General features: G+C 52.9%; 6 protein-coding genes across 6 annotated transcripts; 4 read left to right on the top strand and 2 right to left on the bottom strand.

Moving 5' to 3' along the window:
• The first annotated feature begins 2387 nt into the window (after window positions 1–2387).
• Window positions 2388–5097, top strand: BDW74DRAFT_79557 (putative C6 finger domain protein). Its single transcript, XM_073733748.1, has 2 exons — window positions 2388–3327; window positions 3404–5097. Exons 1-2 carry the CDS (start codon window positions 2551–2553, stop codon window positions 4682–4684), a joined length of 2058 nt encoding a protein of 685 aa, XP_073587999.1. The 5' UTR covers window positions 2388–2550; the 3' UTR covers window positions 4685–5097.
• Window positions 5098–5799: 702 nt separating this feature from the next.
• BDW74DRAFT_146295 (putative DNA-directed RNA polymerase III RPC4) lies at window positions 5800–8123 on the top strand. Its single transcript, XM_073723319.1, has one exon. The coding sequence runs from the start codon at window positions 5941–5943 to the stop codon at window positions 7702–7704; it is 1764 nt and encodes a 587-aa protein (XP_073587998.1). The 5' UTR covers window positions 5800–5940; the 3' UTR covers window positions 7705–8123.
• A 479-nt stretch (window positions 8124–8602) lies between these two features.
• On the top strand, window positions 8603–8989 carry BDW74DRAFT_174477 (uncharacterized protein; the record flags this gene model as incomplete). The annotated part of the gene is made up of 1 exon (XM_073728045.1): window positions 8603–8989. One exon carries the CDS (start codon window positions 8603–8605, stop codon window positions 8987–8989), a length of 387 nt encoding a protein of 128 aa, XP_073587997.1.
• Window positions 8990–10704: 1715 nt separating this feature from the next.
• BDW74DRAFT_146291 (uracil phosphoribosyltransferase) lies at window positions 10705–12033 on the bottom strand. The gene is made up of 3 exons (XM_073723318.1): window positions 11650–12033; window positions 11492–11591; window positions 10705–11435 (listed from the first exon to the last, which is right to left on the bottom strand). Exons 1-3 carry the CDS (start codon window positions 11824–11826, stop codon window positions 11002–11004), a joined length of 711 nt encoding a protein of 236 aa, XP_073587996.1. The 5' UTR covers window positions 11827–12033; the 3' UTR covers window positions 10705–11001.
• Window positions 12032–13544, top strand: BDW74DRAFT_79307 (FluC/FEX family fluoride channel). The gene has a single exon (XM_073733745.1). The coding sequence runs from the start codon at window positions 12237–12239 to the stop codon at window positions 13500–13502; it is 1266 nt and encodes a 421-aa protein (XP_073587995.1). The 5' UTR covers window positions 12032–12236; the 3' UTR covers window positions 13503–13544.
• Window positions 13545–14527: 983 nt separating this feature from the next.
• Window positions 14528–17848, bottom strand: BDW74DRAFT_79321 (C2H2-type zinc finger protein). The gene is made up of 4 exons (XM_073733746.1): window positions 17126–17848; window positions 15896–17034; window positions 14851–15845; window positions 14528–14795 (listed from the first exon to the last, which is right to left on the bottom strand). The coding sequence occupies exons 1-4, from the start codon at window positions 17259–17261 to the stop codon at window positions 14654–14656; spliced, it is 2412 nt and encodes an 803-aa protein (XP_073587994.1). The 5' UTR covers window positions 17262–17848; the 3' UTR covers window positions 14528–14653.
• Between the last annotated feature and the right edge of the window lie 829 nt (window positions 17849–18677).

The following is an 18677-nucleotide window of genomic DNA, read 5'->3' as shown; positions in this document are numbered from 1 at the left end:
TCAAAGAGATGCCGGCCGTTTGCATTCTCTATCTTTGCTTTTTGTTCCGACCGGTCTGTCTGGACTAGGAGAACAAGAATCAGAGGCAAATGGCAAATTATATGCATGCTCTGACATGGTCTCAAGCTGGATTACATATGATACATATAATATAGATGCGATGGCCGGGATCGCTGGCAGATGCGCATCCTCCAACTTCCCCCACTTGGCAAACGGCCCTCCATTATCCAGTCCCAGCTGATTTACCTTTCCTTAGCGCTTCAGCAACCAGCAATCGCGCTTCGCTCATGATACGATATTCAATACTAGAATGCGACAAGCATCCTCATAGCGGGGACCCTCTGGGAAGAGGCGACGTCGCACGGTCCTGCAGGGTTGGTAATGAAGAAGAGCAAATCAATCGACCATAGCTCCTGCGATAACTCCCCGCGCATAGAGTTACTGGATCTCCTCTGCCCGAAATTCAAAGGCGAATCCCTACGTAGACCGGCCTGGCATCTCCATTATTGTCGTGAGCCAGAGAGGGGTAAGCGGCATGAGCGACTCGTGAGGGAGTCTGGACAGGCGCAGATCACGAAAAGACGCAGCAATTGGGTGCGGCCACACACTTGGTCGGTGGCTCTTTGGCCAATTCATCAGAGCTCACGCGGATAATGCGTTCGCCTCTCGTTAAACTACCATTTCTTGCCGTTTCGTCCAGTCAGTGCTGAGTCGTAAATCACCCAGTTGGCTGTTAAAGTACAAGGCCGATTTGCGCCGGGGTCTCACCCATTGCCCATAAGAGTCGAAGCTCATCGATCGGCTTTCTTGTTGTCGGGCATATGAAATCTGGTTAGCATCCAAAGCTTACCACCTAGATGGTCGGTCTTTTCTGACAATGACAACGGCGCTCGACCTGCTGTGGGTTATCAGCGCCAGGGCCATCCATGTCTACCGAGTATCTCGTGCCACTCGTTCATGATGAATGATAGAGAGCTTGTGCTCTAAAATCGTCCTTATTTCCGCACGCGCAAAAGCGCAAACCAGTGTAAAATCATCTGCGATTGAAACTCTGGTAGTAGAAACAATTCTGAGGGCTCTCTGCCAGTCGTTGGCTGATATGTGACCTGCGATCTTTCGATGTGGCTGCGCTTGAGACACCCCTCCAGCTGTCCTGCCCAGCTCTCGACCCGTCTTGCGGATTATGTTCTAACCCGGCCAGACTCTTGCGAGAAGGAGATACAATTGAATGGGCGCCATTTTATCCATTAGAATGTGTACAGAAACAGTAAGCCGGAGGATGTATCCCGGCGTTGAGATTAGCGGCTGTCGCATTTCGCACACCCCCAATTACGCCCATCGGTTATGATAATAAGGACATAGGCAATTTATATAGTAGAAAGAATGCTGGCGATCTATTTTATGTACTTTATTTCACATTCAGAAGGCTCTGGTTTTCCATTTCCGTCATTGGTTGGCTATGCAATATCGAGCCGGAGGTATCGCAAACCAGCAGTTTGCGACATCAGGGAATGCAGCGCAAGTCGTCCAAACGGGTGTAGAAGTTAACTCTAAAGAAACAATCTAGACTGAAAGCTCCTAGCAGGACTGAGAGTGGGTGTCGTCGAGGACAATTGAGGGTCGCCTGGCCGGACAGCTCAAGTGATGCTCTCGCTTGGAGGTGAAACCGGATCATCGCTCTCCATTCTTCCTCGTCAACCCAACATCCTCACCATCCATTCGACTCTTGCCCGCTCCTGCGACTCGCCGTCTTCGCTGCTTGGTTAGTCTACACTCTCTGGAACCTGCAAATTGTCTGTTTCTGGCTTTGGCTGCTCTGCTGTTTTGCTGTTCTCCTGGCTCGCTTGGGGTCTGCCACCGCTGACTGACATCGCCCAACAAGCGCTGCGTAGATTCGACTCACCTTCTCTCCTCCACTATCGAACTGCCTCGCCCACTGCCATCGACCGCCTGCTCACGGCCTTCCTGCATCTACTAACCGTCTGCGACTCTGGAGGAAAGCTCTGGATCTGAGATCGGTGTGTCCCTCGTGCTCCCCATCGTCTTCCGAGCGTTTCGGGTCGTTTCTTCCTCTTCCCCCTCAACCTGCAACGTCTACAACTCATCGGGATCCGACGCATGGGAGTCGGCATCTTCAATCCTGCTTGATACCCTTTTTACAGACCCTCATATCCATTGAGACCTTTAGAGACTCCTCGTACTAACGCTGGCGGCTTCTTTTTGCCTAGTCCTCTCGTTCTTGTCCCATTTTTCCCTCTCGACGCTCTCGGCTCTTGCGACTTGCATCGCCCTCCCTCCACCCACCACCTTCGGCCATCAATCATTGCGTCAAAACAATCGCGGGTGATCCATCTATCAACCAGGCCCCTATAAATTTCCTGTTGTGGTAGGTTTGGATGGATTTTGCCCATACCCTGTTGCTGCCGTCTCCCTCTACCTTGAACCTCCCCACTCTCCTTCGCTTCGTCCTGTCGCCCATCGAACAGCCGGTTGATCCTATAATCAATGTAGTAGAAGTGTGGTAACACTCCCTGTTGGATTATTTTCGCCATGCAGGCTGTCCAGTATGAACAGCTTGTTTCCCCTGGGGAGTCTCCCACCTACACCGACCACCGTCCCCTCCAAGAAGTCTCCCCGACCAAAAGCCCGACTCCCAAAAACGTCGCCTTCGAGTTGCTACTCGATGACAACTCCAAGGCCCGAGCTCGCATTCCTATGCGGGTACAGATTTACCCTCATGACACCACAGACTCCATCGTCACTACAGTGAAAAACTTCTATGGGATTTACGATGGCGCTACCGGCGTCAGCTTCGAGGACATGCATGGCATTACCCTCATTGCAAGATATGAGAATCTAAGGAACAACATGACAGTATACGTACGGGTTATGCCCGTTCCGGCTTATGAGGAGGGATACGGAGATAGGTATTATGGCCCCATGTCCATGGACAATCGCAAACGCCCCAGCCTTGGTGAGCCGTTTCAGATGGCTTCTGCAATGCAGGCTGCTCAGCCTTCTGAGCGCGGTCAGTCGCCGTCCCGACCTGCGTCTCGAGTGGCTCGCAAGCGCAGTGTCTCGCCGTCTGGAAGAAGCCGTCGTAGCGCCTCCCAGCACAAGCAGCAGCCTCGCCCCCAAATCAAGAGTAGGGGATCTAGTACGCATGGCAGCATTTATGACGATGCTGGGTATAGCGACAGCGACAATGGCTACGGTTCCGTTTCTGGGGCGAAGAAACCTCGAAGTGAACACTTTGCCAGCTCAGAAATAAGCATGGAAAATATCCTCCAAGACGGTCGTCGCAAGCGACCGAAGTTTGATAGCTCTGTGAGTCGATATCTACCTATCTTTGTCAATGGTACTCTCATCGATGAAGTTACTAATTCTCTCTCTTTCTTTGAAGGAACTTCCATTATTTGTCCCACCTCAAGTCCCTCTTACTACCTCGACCTCCTCTATCTCCCCACAACGTCGCTCTATTGGTCAGGAAGGGGCGGGCTCACCATTTGCGCGACCAATGCACCGTTCGAACAATCATTATCAGCAGCCACTGCCCTCTCCTCAAAGTTATGGGCATAGTGATCACATCTATGGGACCAACCCTCCGCGAAATGGCATATACACTACACCAATGGTTCCTGAGCACGGTCACCGTCTTCGCGACCGGGCAACCATTCATTCCTCTGGGCAGTACTCAAACTCTACCGTCCGAAATGGTGCTCCGGGTATCCTTCCCACGCCCGATCCCACCATCGCGAGCTGCATATCTGATGAAGATGTTGCGTTGCAATTGATTCGTCTCGGAGATGCCTCCAATTTCTCTCATGGTCGCACTTCCGCGTCGACCCTCGACGATGCGTTCAGCGGTGCCGCTGACGCTGCATCTTCCACCGGTGCGACAAGCGACGGTGAATATTACAGCGAGGACGATGATGATCTACCCACTGGCCCTGGGCAAAGGCTAGACTCAAGTCCAATGCTTCCACCAGGCACTGCCAAACACACGCATAAGCGGTTGGATGATATCCTTCCCAGCTTCGACAGTTCCGATGCTAGTTATGACAGCCACGACAATGAGTATCATCAGGAAGAGTATGAGGGTGATATGGTCAAGAACGAGGTCGATGATGACTCCTCCCACGAGACAAAGAACAAGAAGGCCAAAAGCCGAGCCATCAGCACGACCTCTTCGAAGCCTCGCGTCGGCAAGACACAGCAGATTCGCCCGGGCAAAAGTGTAAACAAAACAGCAGCGAACAGTGCTGCTCGCAAAGGAGTCAAGTTAACACCGTCCGTGGTCAGTGCCAAAATCGTGCCGCCTCAAATGGCTAATCCTGCTCCACCGCGAAAGACTTCTACTTCGTCTGCAAACGGCCAGCACCCGTTAGCCGCGGACGAGGAAGATTTGTCAACGAAGCCGCGCTGCCAGCGGTGCCGCAAGAGCAAGAAGGGCTGTGACCGGCAGCGCCCTTGTGGACGATGCAAGGATGCTGGCATTGGCATTGAGGGCTGCATCAGTGAGGATGAAGGCAATGGCCGCAAAGGTCGTTATGGTCGCCATATGGGCGTTCCTGTCAAGAAGCCCCTTGATTCCGTTTCTGTCACTAACGAGGCGCCACCCTCCATCGCCGCGATTCCCATCACCGCTACGGCGATGGACAAGTCCAAGAAACGCAAGCGCTAGGCTTCTTGGCCATATTCGTCGGAGCGTCCTCCATTTTCGAATGTTTTATCCTTCACAAATCGGCTGCAAAAGAAAATGTTATATGGGACGAATAAAAGCATCTGAAATACGCGCATGCTAGTTCTTTCCACCCTAGACATGCAAAACTATACACCTCACCTCCCTATCGATATATTCCAGGCAACATCCACCTTGTTGCGCAAGTTGACGAATTTGTTGATCGGTGATAATCGATATAGCTTCCGGGCGGGAGACGCCATACTTCTCACCGGATATAAACCACTAAGAAGTTTCTGATTATACCTGGGAGCTGTGCTTTTTCAGTTTTGCTTTTGGCTTCTGACGTCGGACACCTGAACTCGACTCTTTCCGCTGTCTTATTACTACCTACTCTCTCTTCCTGAGCCGATGCTCCTCACACTCCTTTCCCGACTGAACACCCACCGACCTTGCTACATAACATCCTATCTGCGTACATTGCTTGTCTTGTTTATCATGGATAGTCTAGCGATTGAACTGAGCGGGTTGACTTGATCGATTCATCAACTTAGTGTATGGATTGTCTTTTTGGCGTTGATGTTTTGTTATTTACACGGTGCCGACATCGATCTGGTCTGGTCACTTCCACTCATTTGCTATACAGCTGAATCTGAATTGATTGCCTTTCACAATATTGTCTGTCATTAAGTTTCAAGCTGTGTATCTTATTATCGATTCTGTTGGCCTTAAGATTACCTTGACCGGTAGTTTTAATTCGTGGTTCGCATCGAAATATACATTCAAATTCCAAGGTTCGACCGGAGTTTATCACGATGAACGACATATATGTGCAGACTTGACGACATATCTTACCCTCGAAAGACATTGGCCTGTCGTTCACCAAGACTGCATAACGCCGGCAATATAATCGCCCTGACCTTTGGTGGCAGCTCCAAGAGGAAAGAACTAGACCTGGCCGGGGACCGTACCTTCCATATTAGGACTAATGTGGATCATATACTATCTGCCCCGCATTTCCGCCTTAGACGCGCTGCGGCGGCGCTTCAATTTTTCTTTACCGCCCAAAATCGTCTCGATGAGTCTGTCGGTCTTTACATATCTGACATGCAATGAATCGCTTTTTGACTGGTCCATAAGTCCAGCACTATACATCTACATCAATAACACTACTTTTAACTCTCTTTCACTTGGCCTGTTAGGCCATCTCCTTCCTGCTACCTCCACATCCTTGCGTTTAATCACGAGCACAACGAACGATGCCCCCCAAAGCCGTTCCCCGACGAGGTGCATCGTCGGCGCCCGTACGAAACAACAATGGCACTGCCTCCGGGGCCAGTGCGACGCCTAACACCTCCGCGAGCCCCGCGTCGGGACCATCAACACGAGCACCAGTGCAACGATTACAATCACTTAAGAAGCGGGCACCCTCGGGGAGCATTGGGCCCGGGCCCGGTCCCACAAGCGCAGGACCTGGAAGCGGAGAGCCGTCGAAACCGACTCTAAAATACAAGCCGCGCGCGGTAGGACGACGCAGCAAGGAAGAACGAGAGGCGATTGAGAAACTCGAGGCCGAGCGCAATGCGGAGCGGTTAGCGGAGGCCGCGGCTATTGCGCGTGGAAAGGCAAACCTCGCAGCGCGGGGACGAGCAGGATTTGCTGGGCGTGGACGGGGCGGCCCGATGGGGATGGCTGGTGCGGCCGGTCCATTGGGCTCTGGGCTCGCTGGACGAAGGGGCCGCGGTGGTTCGAGATTTGGTGGTGGTGATTCTAGGGCTACATCTATGTCGCGGAGGAGCAAATCGATGACTGGAGCGCCGGGAGGTGGCTATTCTTCGGATGAGAGCGATGGGGATATCAGGGTCAGCATTGACAGGATCAATCTGGAAAGCGATGCGGATGACGACGATGAGGACGCGATACTCGAGAAGAAGAAGAAGCGCAAGGGGAAGATGGTTTTGGGAAGCGCGAGGGAGTCGGGTCTGCGCCCGATTCGCGTGGAGAGACATGAGCACGAAGAACGAGTGGTCAGCGTGAACATGGAGTCCAGTACAGCCAAGTCTGCTGAACTTCGACAGCAGGCGAAGGAGAAATCTCAAGACGATGCACTCTTTGTGCAAGATGACGACGAAACACCCACTGAGGGCGAAGCACAGGTGAAACAGGAGCCGACGGATAACGACCAGGCAATGACAGATGTCCCTTATGCGGAAGAGCCAGTTACGACGGACGATGGGCTATTGCCTGCACCGAAGGTGAAGGTACGACGGAAGCTGGGGTCGAGGGAGCCATCCGTGCCTGCGGTGCCTGCAGTGAAGGACCCAAAGAGTTTACTACGGACCAAGGAAGATATTGAAGAATACGATCGGCATGCCGAAGATCTTGAATTGATCAAGGATCTTTTCACCAAAGAGCCTCCTACAAAACCAACTGAAGCCGCAGAGGGCGCCGAGGCTACGACGGACGACCAAGACAAGGAAAAGAAGGAAGGTGAAGAGGGTGAGGAAGAAATCCAGGATGATAAACTCACCGGCCAGCTCTTCCTGATGCAGTTCCCTCCCATCACACCGAATCTCATTGAACCTAGTGCGGACGGAGCAAATCTTGACAGCGAAGCGACGCCGATCCCCAACCCCACTGCGCCTCGAAGCGCGGGGCAGAACGGGACATCGGAAACACCTGCACTCAAGCACGAAGACGACGTTGAAGTCCTCGACGGCCAAGATGAGGACACCGCCACAAACACGCAATCCAAGGTTGTCACAGCCGCAGACTGGCAGCTCAGGGCGGGACAGGCTGGCAAGCTCAACGTGCACGCATCGGGCCGGGTGACAATGGACTGGGGAGGGATCAGCTTCGAACTGGACCGCGCAACGGCCGTTGACTTCCTGCAAGAAGCGCTGATCGTGTCGACGCCGCCGAATGTGACGGAGGAGATGCCGGATGACGAGCACAAGGTGTGGGCTATGGGACAGCTTAGCGGCAAGTTCACCGTGACTCCGGACTGGGAGAAGATACTATGATGCACGTCAAGTTGTCAAACTACTACCCCGCTGGGGCCGGCTATCCAAGTAAGATAGATACATGTCGTCATCCGCAGCTACGAAGTACCGACTACTCTGCAGCCTTATTGCTCTGGTAACTATAGTTATAAGCGTTATACCTGCCTTGAATCTTGATATTTTAGTGAACCCTGGTTGATTGGTGCTGTTGCGTCACACAAGATGGGGCGCTCTGTGCCGTCCCATGGTTATTGGTCCAATTCTTCTGCCAAGAGGGAGCCGGTGCGGTCTCGTTGGCCGACAAGCTTCGGAAGGTTGCACGAGACAGCGATCGGCCCACGCTAACCTTGCGGCAGACGGGTGGCCAATGAGCAGCCGTGTATTGCAGGCACAGACCCACTATGGAGCAGGGCAAGGGACTTTTCCTGCCCCTTTGGCCCTCACTGCTCAAGGTTGTTTTGCTGCTCCATTCAAATTTCCCACCTCCAGCTGCCCTCTTTCTCCTTTGCACGAACCGAACGTGCTTGGACTGCTCATCCCAGCTCATGTTATCCTGCGCTTGAAATATATGCCGGTAGAGCTTCTGGGTTCGGCAATTGTGGTTGATGTTGTGCTGGCGCGCAGATTGGTTTGATTTCCGCTCTAGCTTTGGGATAGCGGTGGTCTCAGGAGGTTGACCTGCCACTCGTTTCAACAACCGGTCTCGCCCTGGGCCCTCGCCCTTACCGACTCCGCTCACCAGACGGCTCGTTTATTTATCTCTCAGCCGCCCCAGATCGCGCCGACTAGACCTTTGCAGCCTCCAGAAAGTGAGACAATAATCACCGAGCCATCGCAGTCGCAACCCCCTATTGATCCTCCCGACGCGCATAACCAACCCAACCTCCGGACGTCACCAAATACACAAGTTTACATCACAATGAAGCCCTCCACACTTCTTCTCTGCCTCGCTCCCGCGGCTGCCCTTGTTGCGGCTGAGTCTATCCCGCACGCCGTCGCTCCTAGCCCGTCACTACAGAACGGCATTCCCTTAAGACCTCTACCAGACGTGCAGACGACACCGGAAGACGTGCCCCAGATACAATCCGAAGCGCAACAGATGCTCCACCTCCAAGTCGCAGACGCTCCAACGAAGGCAGACACGATAGCCATCCCTCTTCTCCGGAGGACGGCGCTTTCCCTACGGACACGGAGATCATCTACCGAGTTGACGAAGCGGAGTGAAGGCACATTGGGACAGACGCCGTGGATAGGAATGGCCATTGGGCTAACCTGCACAACCATGGCAGCTGTGATGCTTGGGTAGTCCTCGCCTAGCCTGATGAACTGCACATCCCGCTGCTTCTCTGCCGACAAACCAAGGAGCGCACCTGCATCCGGAGCTATGCAGTTTTGTCGCTTCTCTTCGCTTCTTCTTCGTCCCTGGGGACGCTTGGACTCTCTTGATCCCTATTTTTATTATCTTGCTGCATGAGCGTCTTGCATCCAGCGCGCATTCTTCATCGATTATCTACGACCACACTAATACCGGGAGGATTTAACGATTTCTTTTTCTCTTCGCCTCTGCAGACCCTATGCCCCTGCAGTGCTATGCTTGCATTTATACCTACCTACCGACCTGCCTATCGACCTACTTACCTACCTACCATACCCCAGGCCATGTATAGAACAGGATTGCTTGGGTTTTGTACGTGTACATGATATCACTTGTTTGGCTCAGTGAACGAATATACTTCTTCAATCTAAATACACTAGATCTATTCTGAGCGTCTTAAAGGGTCTTCAATCGAAGATTCTTGCAATAGTTCCCAGGCAGCCGTCAGGGCTATGACGACGCCCCCATCCATCTCCGCACGAAGGAGCCGATCCCTGCTTGTATCTCCTCAAGTATAGTGTACTTCGACCCCAACCCGACTTCACGTTTGCAACCACTGAACCATGGACCAAAGGCAACCATGCTTGGCCACCTCTTTGTCCTCAACCCCGAGCTTCCCAAGGGAAAAGCCCGGTTACTTTAAACCCCCACCGGACAAAGGCCTCGCATGTGGGCAGCCAGTCAAGTCTGGCCCCGGCTGGCTTGTCCCACCACAAGGTACGAGAGCCAGCGTACAGCCTCAGTCACGCTCCCGTCACAGTCAGTCACTGCCCAGGCGAGATGACAACCACACCCTGCAGCCTTGAGTAGCCAGGGCACAGCCTTGGCTTGCTGGCTTGCTGAATGGCGGGGGGTTATCACTATTGTTATAACCCTGCAGTTAATTCTAGTTCTTTCATTATCCTGTCCAGGATACCTCAGCTACTATCGAATCGATCGTCGTCTTGTTTCTGAATTGAATGGGTCTAACCTAGCCTTGCTATCGAACAAACAAGCGCCTGACATTACGCAATAAATTCCCGAAATACTCACTGACGATGTTGACTACCACTACCACTACCACTACCACTACCACTACCACTACCGCCTCCCCCATCGCAAATGCGTACAATAACATCCCGCCCGAGATCCCCTCGTCGTCTGTCCCCATCGCCCGCGAACTAGGCATCCTCTTCGGCTTCATCTGCGCGTCGCTGGTCATTATGGGTGTCTACGCTGTGATTTGGAGGGGTGCGTTACACGTTCTGTCCTCTGCTTACCCCGCAGTTCCATACTCCATGCTTTGACGCTCAGCCGAGTCGAGTCATTCGTTGTTCTCTACAACAAAGCACCAAGTCCTAGAAAAAAAAAAGTACAAAGAAAAAACACCGGCTAATAAACACAAACAGGCATCGAGCGCGCTGAGGAAGAAAAAGACCGGGTGCGCCGGCAGCGCCTTATTGCGCAGGGCGTGCACCATGGGCGCGGTGGGATCCATGAGAAGATGCTGAATCAGGAGTTCTTTAACGGGCGGGCGGAGGTGACGAGGCCGGATGCTGCCCATGCGAGTGCGAATGGGGGGGAGGGGATGGGGAGACGAAATGGGGCTGGTGGTATAGGTGGTGGGAGGGCGAGGGCGATGTCGAATCCTATGGGGTTGTCTTGAGGGTTGGCATGCGCATGCGCATGCCATATGAGATATGAGGGATTGGATACTTTGGATGTGTATATATAGTACCTTGTGGGCGTTTTCATTGGGCGATTATCTTATGATACAAATACTGAGTTCACTAGTAGGAGTATAGTTGGATTGGGAGTCGCTTTAAGGTCGAATAGGTCTACCAACCATAGGGTATATATCTATAGATCCATGGAGATGTCAGGAACATAAGAATGTAGTTTCTTCTCTATGGATGCAATCAAAGGGAAACAGAAACACCAGCAGACAGGAACCATACTGGAAACTACTTCCCAATAGCAACAAACAGCCGGTCCCCGATATCCCCCAGCCCCGGCACGATCATACCGCGCTCGTTACACCGTTCATCAATGGCGCCCATCCACACCTCCACGCCCTCAGGCCAACACTCGGCCGCACGCTTAACACCGTCCTCGGAACCCAGCACACTCAGCATGACAACGCGCTGCACGCCCCATTCGTGTAAGAGCTGGATGGCGGCCTCGGCGGTGCCACCGGTTGCAATGATCGGATCGAGCAGGACGGCCACAGACGCAGCGGCTGTGTTGACGCTGGTGGGATCTGGCCCGGCAGATGAGGAGGATTCGGGGCGGTTGTAGGGGAGGTTGTTGTAGTATTCGACGGGCTGGAGGGAGAAGCGCTCGCGGAAGAGGCCGAGGTGATAGATTGGAACAGGGGAGGGGAGAAGGTCGTTTATTGCTTAGTACTTGTCAATACCTGGCATCTTGAGTCTGGGGTTGGCACTGGTTGTATACCGTCAATCATGCCCAGTCCTGAACGGAGGATTGGGACCAGCGCGATGTTGGCGGGGTCAATTGTCTTTGTTTCATATTCGATGCCCAATGGCGTGGAATCCTACTGCTTTTAGTACTTGCAATGTGTATTAGGTCCAGGGTAAGATGTGAGATCGTACAGTTTTCCCTGTGCCCGCAGATTTCCAGCCAGCAAAGGCCTCAACGCCTAGAATTGTTGCGATCTCATTGACCAGGTTGCGGGTCTCACGGGTTGTCGTTGAGGAGGACCGCAACTGAGAGACCTTAGCTTGAAGGAGGGGGTGAGAGGAGATGTGGACGTTAGAAGGAAGCGTCATGATGGGAAAATAGGTAAGTAGGTAGAGTCGATAAGGTCAATGGTATGTATCTAGGAGATTCGAGAACTAGCGGTGATGACAGAGAAGCAGATGAGGGGTAAAGATACAATGCAGGAGGCCAAGTCACCTGCCTCACCTCCAGTTCTTAAGAATGCATCCCCTGCGGCCTCCTCCGGCTTCATCTGCAACCCTGCTCCTCATTGTCTCCAACTCTTATCTCGCTGCCACCCTGATACTGCCTGATACTGATAACCTGATAAGCAGGGCAATGGCTCCATCTCTTCCGACCCACTCGCCCGGCTTTAGTCATGAGGCTAACCGGCGACGCATTTTCTTCCCCTCATGATCTCCTCACGGCAACAAAACAAACAGACGCGTGACGCCATTGCGCGGGCACAAGGACAATCGCAATGTCCTCGGACGTCGATAATTCTCGTCCCAGCGACAACGTGGAGGGTCGTCTCCCCGAGACCCAAGCGCCGCCTCCGACGACCGAATCGGCTCCGCAGCGACAATCCAACGGTCACTTCGCAGACAAGCCCGAAGACCAGGAAGCATATCCAGAGCCAGAGCGTCATGTCCCTCGATCCGAAAATGGACTATCCACCGAATCGCAACAACTCTCCTCCTCCGCGACAACCCTCTACACCCTCTCTTACCTCATCTTCTTCTCCATCTTCGGCACTCTCGCCCGCCTCGGTCTCCAAGCCTTGACATTCTACCCCGGCGCGCCCGTCGCAACAGGCGTGCTCTGGGCAAATGTCGGAGGATCCTTGCTCATGGGCTTCTTCCTCGAAGACAAGAACATCTTTCGCGAGGAATGGGGCAAGCCCAACACCAGCAACGACAAAACCGAAGAGTCCAAGCGCCACAAAGCCGTCAAGAAGACCATCCCCCTCTACATCGGCCTCACGACCGGCTTCTGCGGCTCCTTCACCTCCTTCTCCTCCTTCATCCGCGACATCTTTTTCGCCCTCTCCAACGACCTCGTCTCCCCCGACCTCCCAACCGCAACCCCCACCTCCCGCAAGGGCGGCTACAGCTTTATGGCCCTGATCGCAGTTCTCCTAACAACCGTCTCCCTCAGTCTCGCCGCCCTCATCGCCGGCTCCCACCTCGCGCTCGGCATCAACCATCTCCCAATCCCACATACCCTCTCCTTCCGCCTAATTCGGCGCATCCTCGACCCCCTCTTCGCCTTCCTCGGCCTAGGCTGCTGGATAGGAACGATCTTCCTTGCAGTCTTCCCGCCAACCGGACATAAAGCCTGGCGCGGCGACGCCGTCTTCGCAATCGTCTTCGCGCCCCTAGGCTGTCTCCTCCGCTTCTACGTCTCGCTGTGGTTGAACGCTCGCATCCCCTCGTTCCCGCTCGGCACTTTTGCTGTTAATATCCTCGGCACAATCATTCTGGCTATGTGCTATGATCTCCAGCGTGTTGGGGATATTGGGGCATCTGTGCTGGTAAGCTGCCAGGTGCTGCAGGGTGTGATGGATGGGTTCTGTGGGTGCGCGACCACCGTGAGTACGTGGGTGGCGGAATTGAATGGGCTAGCGAAGCGGATACAGGCGTATATCTATGGAGTCACGAGTGTAGTTGTGGCATTGGGGTTCTTCGTGATCATTACCGGGTCGCTGAGATGGACTGTTGGGTTTGTAGAGCCGGTTTGTGGGTGATCCTCTTAAGTAAATACTAGTATATAGACCTATTATAATGCATAATGTTAATATGAAGAACTCCTGCTCGAGCTGATCTACCAGAGCAGTATCCAAATCAGGAGAGTACGTCTGTCAATGATCGCATAAAGGCCGATTCTTGGATAGCTACGGCTAGTCTGCAGAGTATCCTACAACCTACGAAGCTACCCAGAGAGAGAACCTACTCCGGTGAGCAGACACGGCATCGAACAAAATTTCCCCGCCAAACCAACTTGCATTTTGTGATCAAATTACTTATAGTACAGGGGTACTACAACGCGAGCAAAGCAAAGCATGTGCAACTTTAAGTCGAGATGAGAAAGAAAAATGAGATGACGTTCTTTCAACAGAGGCAAATAACGATAACAATAAATATGCAGAACAATGCAGTGCAAACTGATAAAGATAAACAAGCTGCTGAGAAGAGAAAACGCATAAAAACAGGAAAGAGCTATCAACGTAACAGGCGGGGGGATATGGCATAGACACATAACATCAGAACGATTCTAACAGACATTAAACAAAAAAAATGGCCCATGGTCCAAATGGCAGGCAAAAATCAAAGAATATTCAAAAAGTGGAAAGAGGGAAGCGAAAGAAAATATGTAACAAGAAAAAAGATAAGGTATCAATAGTCAAGTTGTAGGCTCGACTGGCAATCAGACAAAAAGCTGGCGCGCACAAGAGGGTATGGCTAACCTCCAGTATTAGTATGTAGAAGGTGATTGAAAGAAGAACTCCATCATGTGCCAGAGAAGAACACACAGGACCAGCCGGGTGTTGAGATGTTACCAAGAAGGAACAGCCCACGAAAACATGAAAATCACACCGGACTCCCGTGGGCTCTCGCAAAAACATAAGAGCAATATGCAGAAACATTCAATGAGAAAGTCGGGAAACACCAGCAAGAAGCATTATGCGGCGGTCCAGGTCGTAGCCTCCCAGAAAACAAAAATTCGCCGCCTACCTTCTTGCATCCGTTCCCCGACCCAAGATTCCGAGATTGCAGACCCAAACAAGCGTAAAGACAGACAGTAAGGAGAGGACAGGGTAGCAGAACCCTAGATGTTGTAACGAGCGACGGATTAAATCGGTTCAGGGTCGTGACCCTTCATGCAAATGGTGGTAAGCTAGTATGCGGTGCCGACACTAGCAAGTGACTTTGTTGGCACAGCGTGAATAGGCTGGTCTTTGGCGACTCGTAGCGAGTCCTCATAGCCAACCAAGGCCTGAGAGTGGAGTTTGAATGACTCGCCCATGAGCTTGGTAATACTATTATAAAGTTAGCTATACAATTCATGTCTCTTTGATCAAAGAGATAACTTACCCCCAAACCACCACACCGTCTAGGATGCTACCCCATGTACGGGCCACGGTGGAGCTGAGTTTACCACAGGAGTCGACGGCATCGTCATCGAACAGATTCCGGACCTTGTTGTAGATGGCCATCTCTGCCTCTGAGGCAGGCTCGTCGTCATGTTCCAGGCGATAAAGCCAGAGGCTGAGAATGACCATCAGGTCCAGCCCGCAAAGCGGGTGTTCGACACTCCAATTGGTAGCAGAGGTCTTGGCAACCCAGTTGATTCCTTGAATGGCGGCAATCTCTATACATTCAAAGCATGACTGGATGACCTTGTTCATCTCTTGGGATCGCTTGACCTTCTCGCGGGCGACAGTCATTGCAGCTGCAACTTCGTAGGAAGAGTGGTAGCGCAGGGCTTCCTGGATGGACTTCAAGTCAACCTCAAGGCGAGCACGAGTGTTGCGATAGACGGCCATCGAGTTGAAGATAAGCGGGTGGCCGTTCTGAGGAGTACTAAGAGGAACAACAATGGTCTCGGGCTCGCAAACCTCGAGCGAGTTCTCCCAAGTCTCCAATGCGAGGCGGAGCTTGTACTCAGTAACAACATCCTGAAGAGCCTCGAAGCTTCTCTTGTGGTTCCAGACCTGCAGAAACAGAGCATTGATAAGAACACGAGTCGCGAACGCGCTGTAGCGGGTTTGATCGCCTTGGAAAAGGCAGTCGTGCGCCTCACGAACGGTCATCGACGAGGACGAGGCCAAGCTTCGGCGCCACGCCTCATCATCATTGACATCGAGGTTCCACATGGATTCAGACGAGGGCAACTCCAAGTTGTCGAACTCATCAAAGCTCATTGCGGGAGTGTGGTTGAAGGTCAAGGTGAGCATGCCGAAGAAAATGTACACAGCATAGTAAGTGCGGCGGCATGATTCATCTTCAATCCATTCCTCCCGGGTTGGCTGGCGTCCTTCACGACCCTCCGTACGAAGCTTGAGCTGGTATCGGTTACCGGCGACCATCTATGCATTGTTAGCTGTTTTCTCACACTAAACAGGGTGTAACGACTCACATTGGCAAGGAGACTCTTGATTGAGCAAGTCCACTCCAAACCCTTCGGGTCTCCGCTCCAGCTCTCAAAAATCATGTTCAGCAAAGTGCTCTGCATAGCCCACAGAGGACACTTCCTCGAATCAAAGTTGTCCTTGTGCTGAAGGAACTGGTTGACAAGCATCTTCGACCCAACGTGAAGCATGAAAGCGTGTTGCCGTTCAAAGGTGTACAGAGCTCCGATGGAAAGGACGGCAAGCAATAGGGGCGTAGAGGCTGTGGTGGGCTTGAACGACTCCTGGTGCAGGAATGGAAGATGGTGATGATATAAGTTGAAGTAAGTAGAAAGATACTTGTTCAGCGCGGGTGTCGCAGGGAGCTGGAATGATTCAGGAAGCACACCCAGAGAGTCGGCAAGACGAATGCGCTCCACGATCTGGTTGCGCTCGAGGTCGTTGGCAACTTGAGGCGCCTTGGGCAGCGTCAAAGCCTGACTAGGTCCCGGCGATCGACGATAATTGACTGGGCTGACAGGCCCAGTCATCGACGGGTAGGGAGACAAAGCATTAGGTGTGGAGTTGCCCGATACAGGAAGGGAGTTGACCAACGAGTGCAGGGACGGGGGCAGCGAGTCAGATACATGGCGGTCTATGAGACCGTGGGATTCAGCGGCATCCTGAGATACGAATGGGGAAAGGTGATGTTTCGCATCGGTGGGCGACATCAACGAGTCCCAAGGCATTTGCGGTAATGTCGCGTTGCTGTTGCTGGATAGATATGAGACGGGATGTTCGAGGAGAGAACCGCGTCCGGGGGAAAAAGAGCGATCGGACTCGGCGCGATCGTGGATCTGGCCGGTCACGGCTGCTGCAGCCTTATGTTGGAAATCTGTCATCAACATGGCTGCGGTTTCAAGGTCGACCATACCATCGCTGCTTGCCTCTATTTGTTCCAATGTGGTGGGATCAATTGTGACCGAGGGCTTGGAAGGGGCTGGAGAAGAAGCCTTGCGAACACCCGCTCCTCCACGGCGGCGCCCCTCCGATACGAGGGGAACGCCACCGTCTTTCGCATGAACAGTTCGGTCATGTCGAAGCAAAAGGTCTCTGCGAACAAATGTGCTCCTGCACTTTAAGCATTTGAAAGGACGTTCTTTCGTGTCTATTCCACCTAGTCAGCACACTCCGTGGTCTGTGTTGAGATCGAAGGATCATCCGAGGTAGTAACAAAAGATCCGAGGGACAGGACTTACGGGAACGCTCATGCCGGCTGCGGTGCTCGCTTCTACTGAACGCGCGGTTGCAGAACTGGCATTTGTATTTCTTCTCGGGGGCGGTTGTCTTTTTGGCAGGCGAGTTGTTCGCCGTACTTGATGCGCTAGGGGCCATTTCTCAAGACGGTGTGTATCGCGACAGTCGGACGACCAGAGTTCTTAGCACGACAACGACAGCGCGGACAAGCGTGGTATCGTCCCGTTAGTGGCTTCACACCGGTTCTGGAGGCGGGCTGATGATATGGATTCGAGTTGATGTCTGATCATTCCTTGGACGCGAAGAAAGCTTCGAGGTGGGATTATTCTAGGTGGAGGTCCAGCCACAGGCGGACGAGGGGTGCAAACACAGAGTGTGTGGCCGAAAGGCAGACAGACAAGCAACTCAGAACAATACTGTTGAAAGAGAGAGAGAGAGAAAAGGTGTTGAATATAGAGAGAGAAGGATGGGAAGAGGGGAAGAAGAGAGGAGAGGAGGGAGGAGGAAAGAGAAGAGGGGGGATATTGAATGTGATGAGGAGAAAGTCAGAAGTGGGAGTGGGAGGCCCGGCTGGTCAAAAAGAAAGGGAGCGAGCGAGGGGTGCGAGCAGGCGCGCGGTCGTGGGCAGAAGCGTCGGGGCGATCGCTGGGTCGTGACAGTGAGGCGGTCTTGGTGGGAGAGGGGTTGAGGCCGGGAAGCACGGAGGGGGTGGTAAGCCCACGCACCGCCCACCCTTGCACCACGCGGCCAATCGCGGCAGCCCCCGTCATTTCTGACTAACCGCGTGACGGAGCTAGGCACGATCGGGCTAGATCGCGTGTCCAGCTCCGTCACAGATTACGAGTAAAATACGGAAAACAAAGCAGCGCCAGCCCACACTCATGCCCACATGGACGCTCAAGAACCCATCGACCCGGTTCTGCCGATGAACATATCGAATTTCAGGTCGAGTCGCGTCGCCTGGCCAAGGTTTCCTTCAATAGGAAGTTGTCGACAGAGGTCTCATCAGGTTCGAGTGCATCTCATCCGCCACGTCTCTTTGTGAGTGATCAGGTCGCCTACATTGCAGAACGGTGTGTGCGTACGGAGCATGGTCCACAGAAGTCATATTGAGATGCATCCCACTGCTCAGGAACAGAAAGCCAGAAAAGAAAAGAAAACATGATATAATGGGCACTATTGGGGCAGGCGCCGGCCCCTTGACATTCGAATTTCATCAAATTTGCAGCCAACAATGCCTATTGGGGCACTGCGTCCGATCCAGTGCACACAATCAATCTTTTGAGGCCCTCTCTTCCTTCTTTTGGTGTACAGCAACTGTGATGGCTTCGATTAGGGCTCTTACCTGTTTGAAGTCGGAATCCACTCTCAAAAGCATATCCGGGCTCCATAGGGAATCTTATCTATCCCTGTCTAGGCCCAGGACCGGATCACACCACATTTCCAGCGTATATATATTAATAATAGCTGGCCTATCCAGGAAGGGCATCTGACGACACTGGGGGACGCGAAAACCTGGTCGTCGGCTGCGGGGCCGCCAACCAAACCACAACA

The sequence above is a fragment of the Aspergillus multicolor genome (assembly GCF_047715735.1).
Source record: "Aspergillus multicolor strain CBS 133.54 unplaced genomic scaffold BDW74scaffold_3, whole genome shotgun sequence".
In the NCBI taxonomy this organism is placed as follows: domain Eukaryota; kingdom Fungi; phylum Ascomycota; class Eurotiomycetes; order Eurotiales; family Aspergillaceae; genus Aspergillus; species Aspergillus multicolor.
This window is presented reverse-complemented; position numbering and strand designations above follow the sequence as displayed.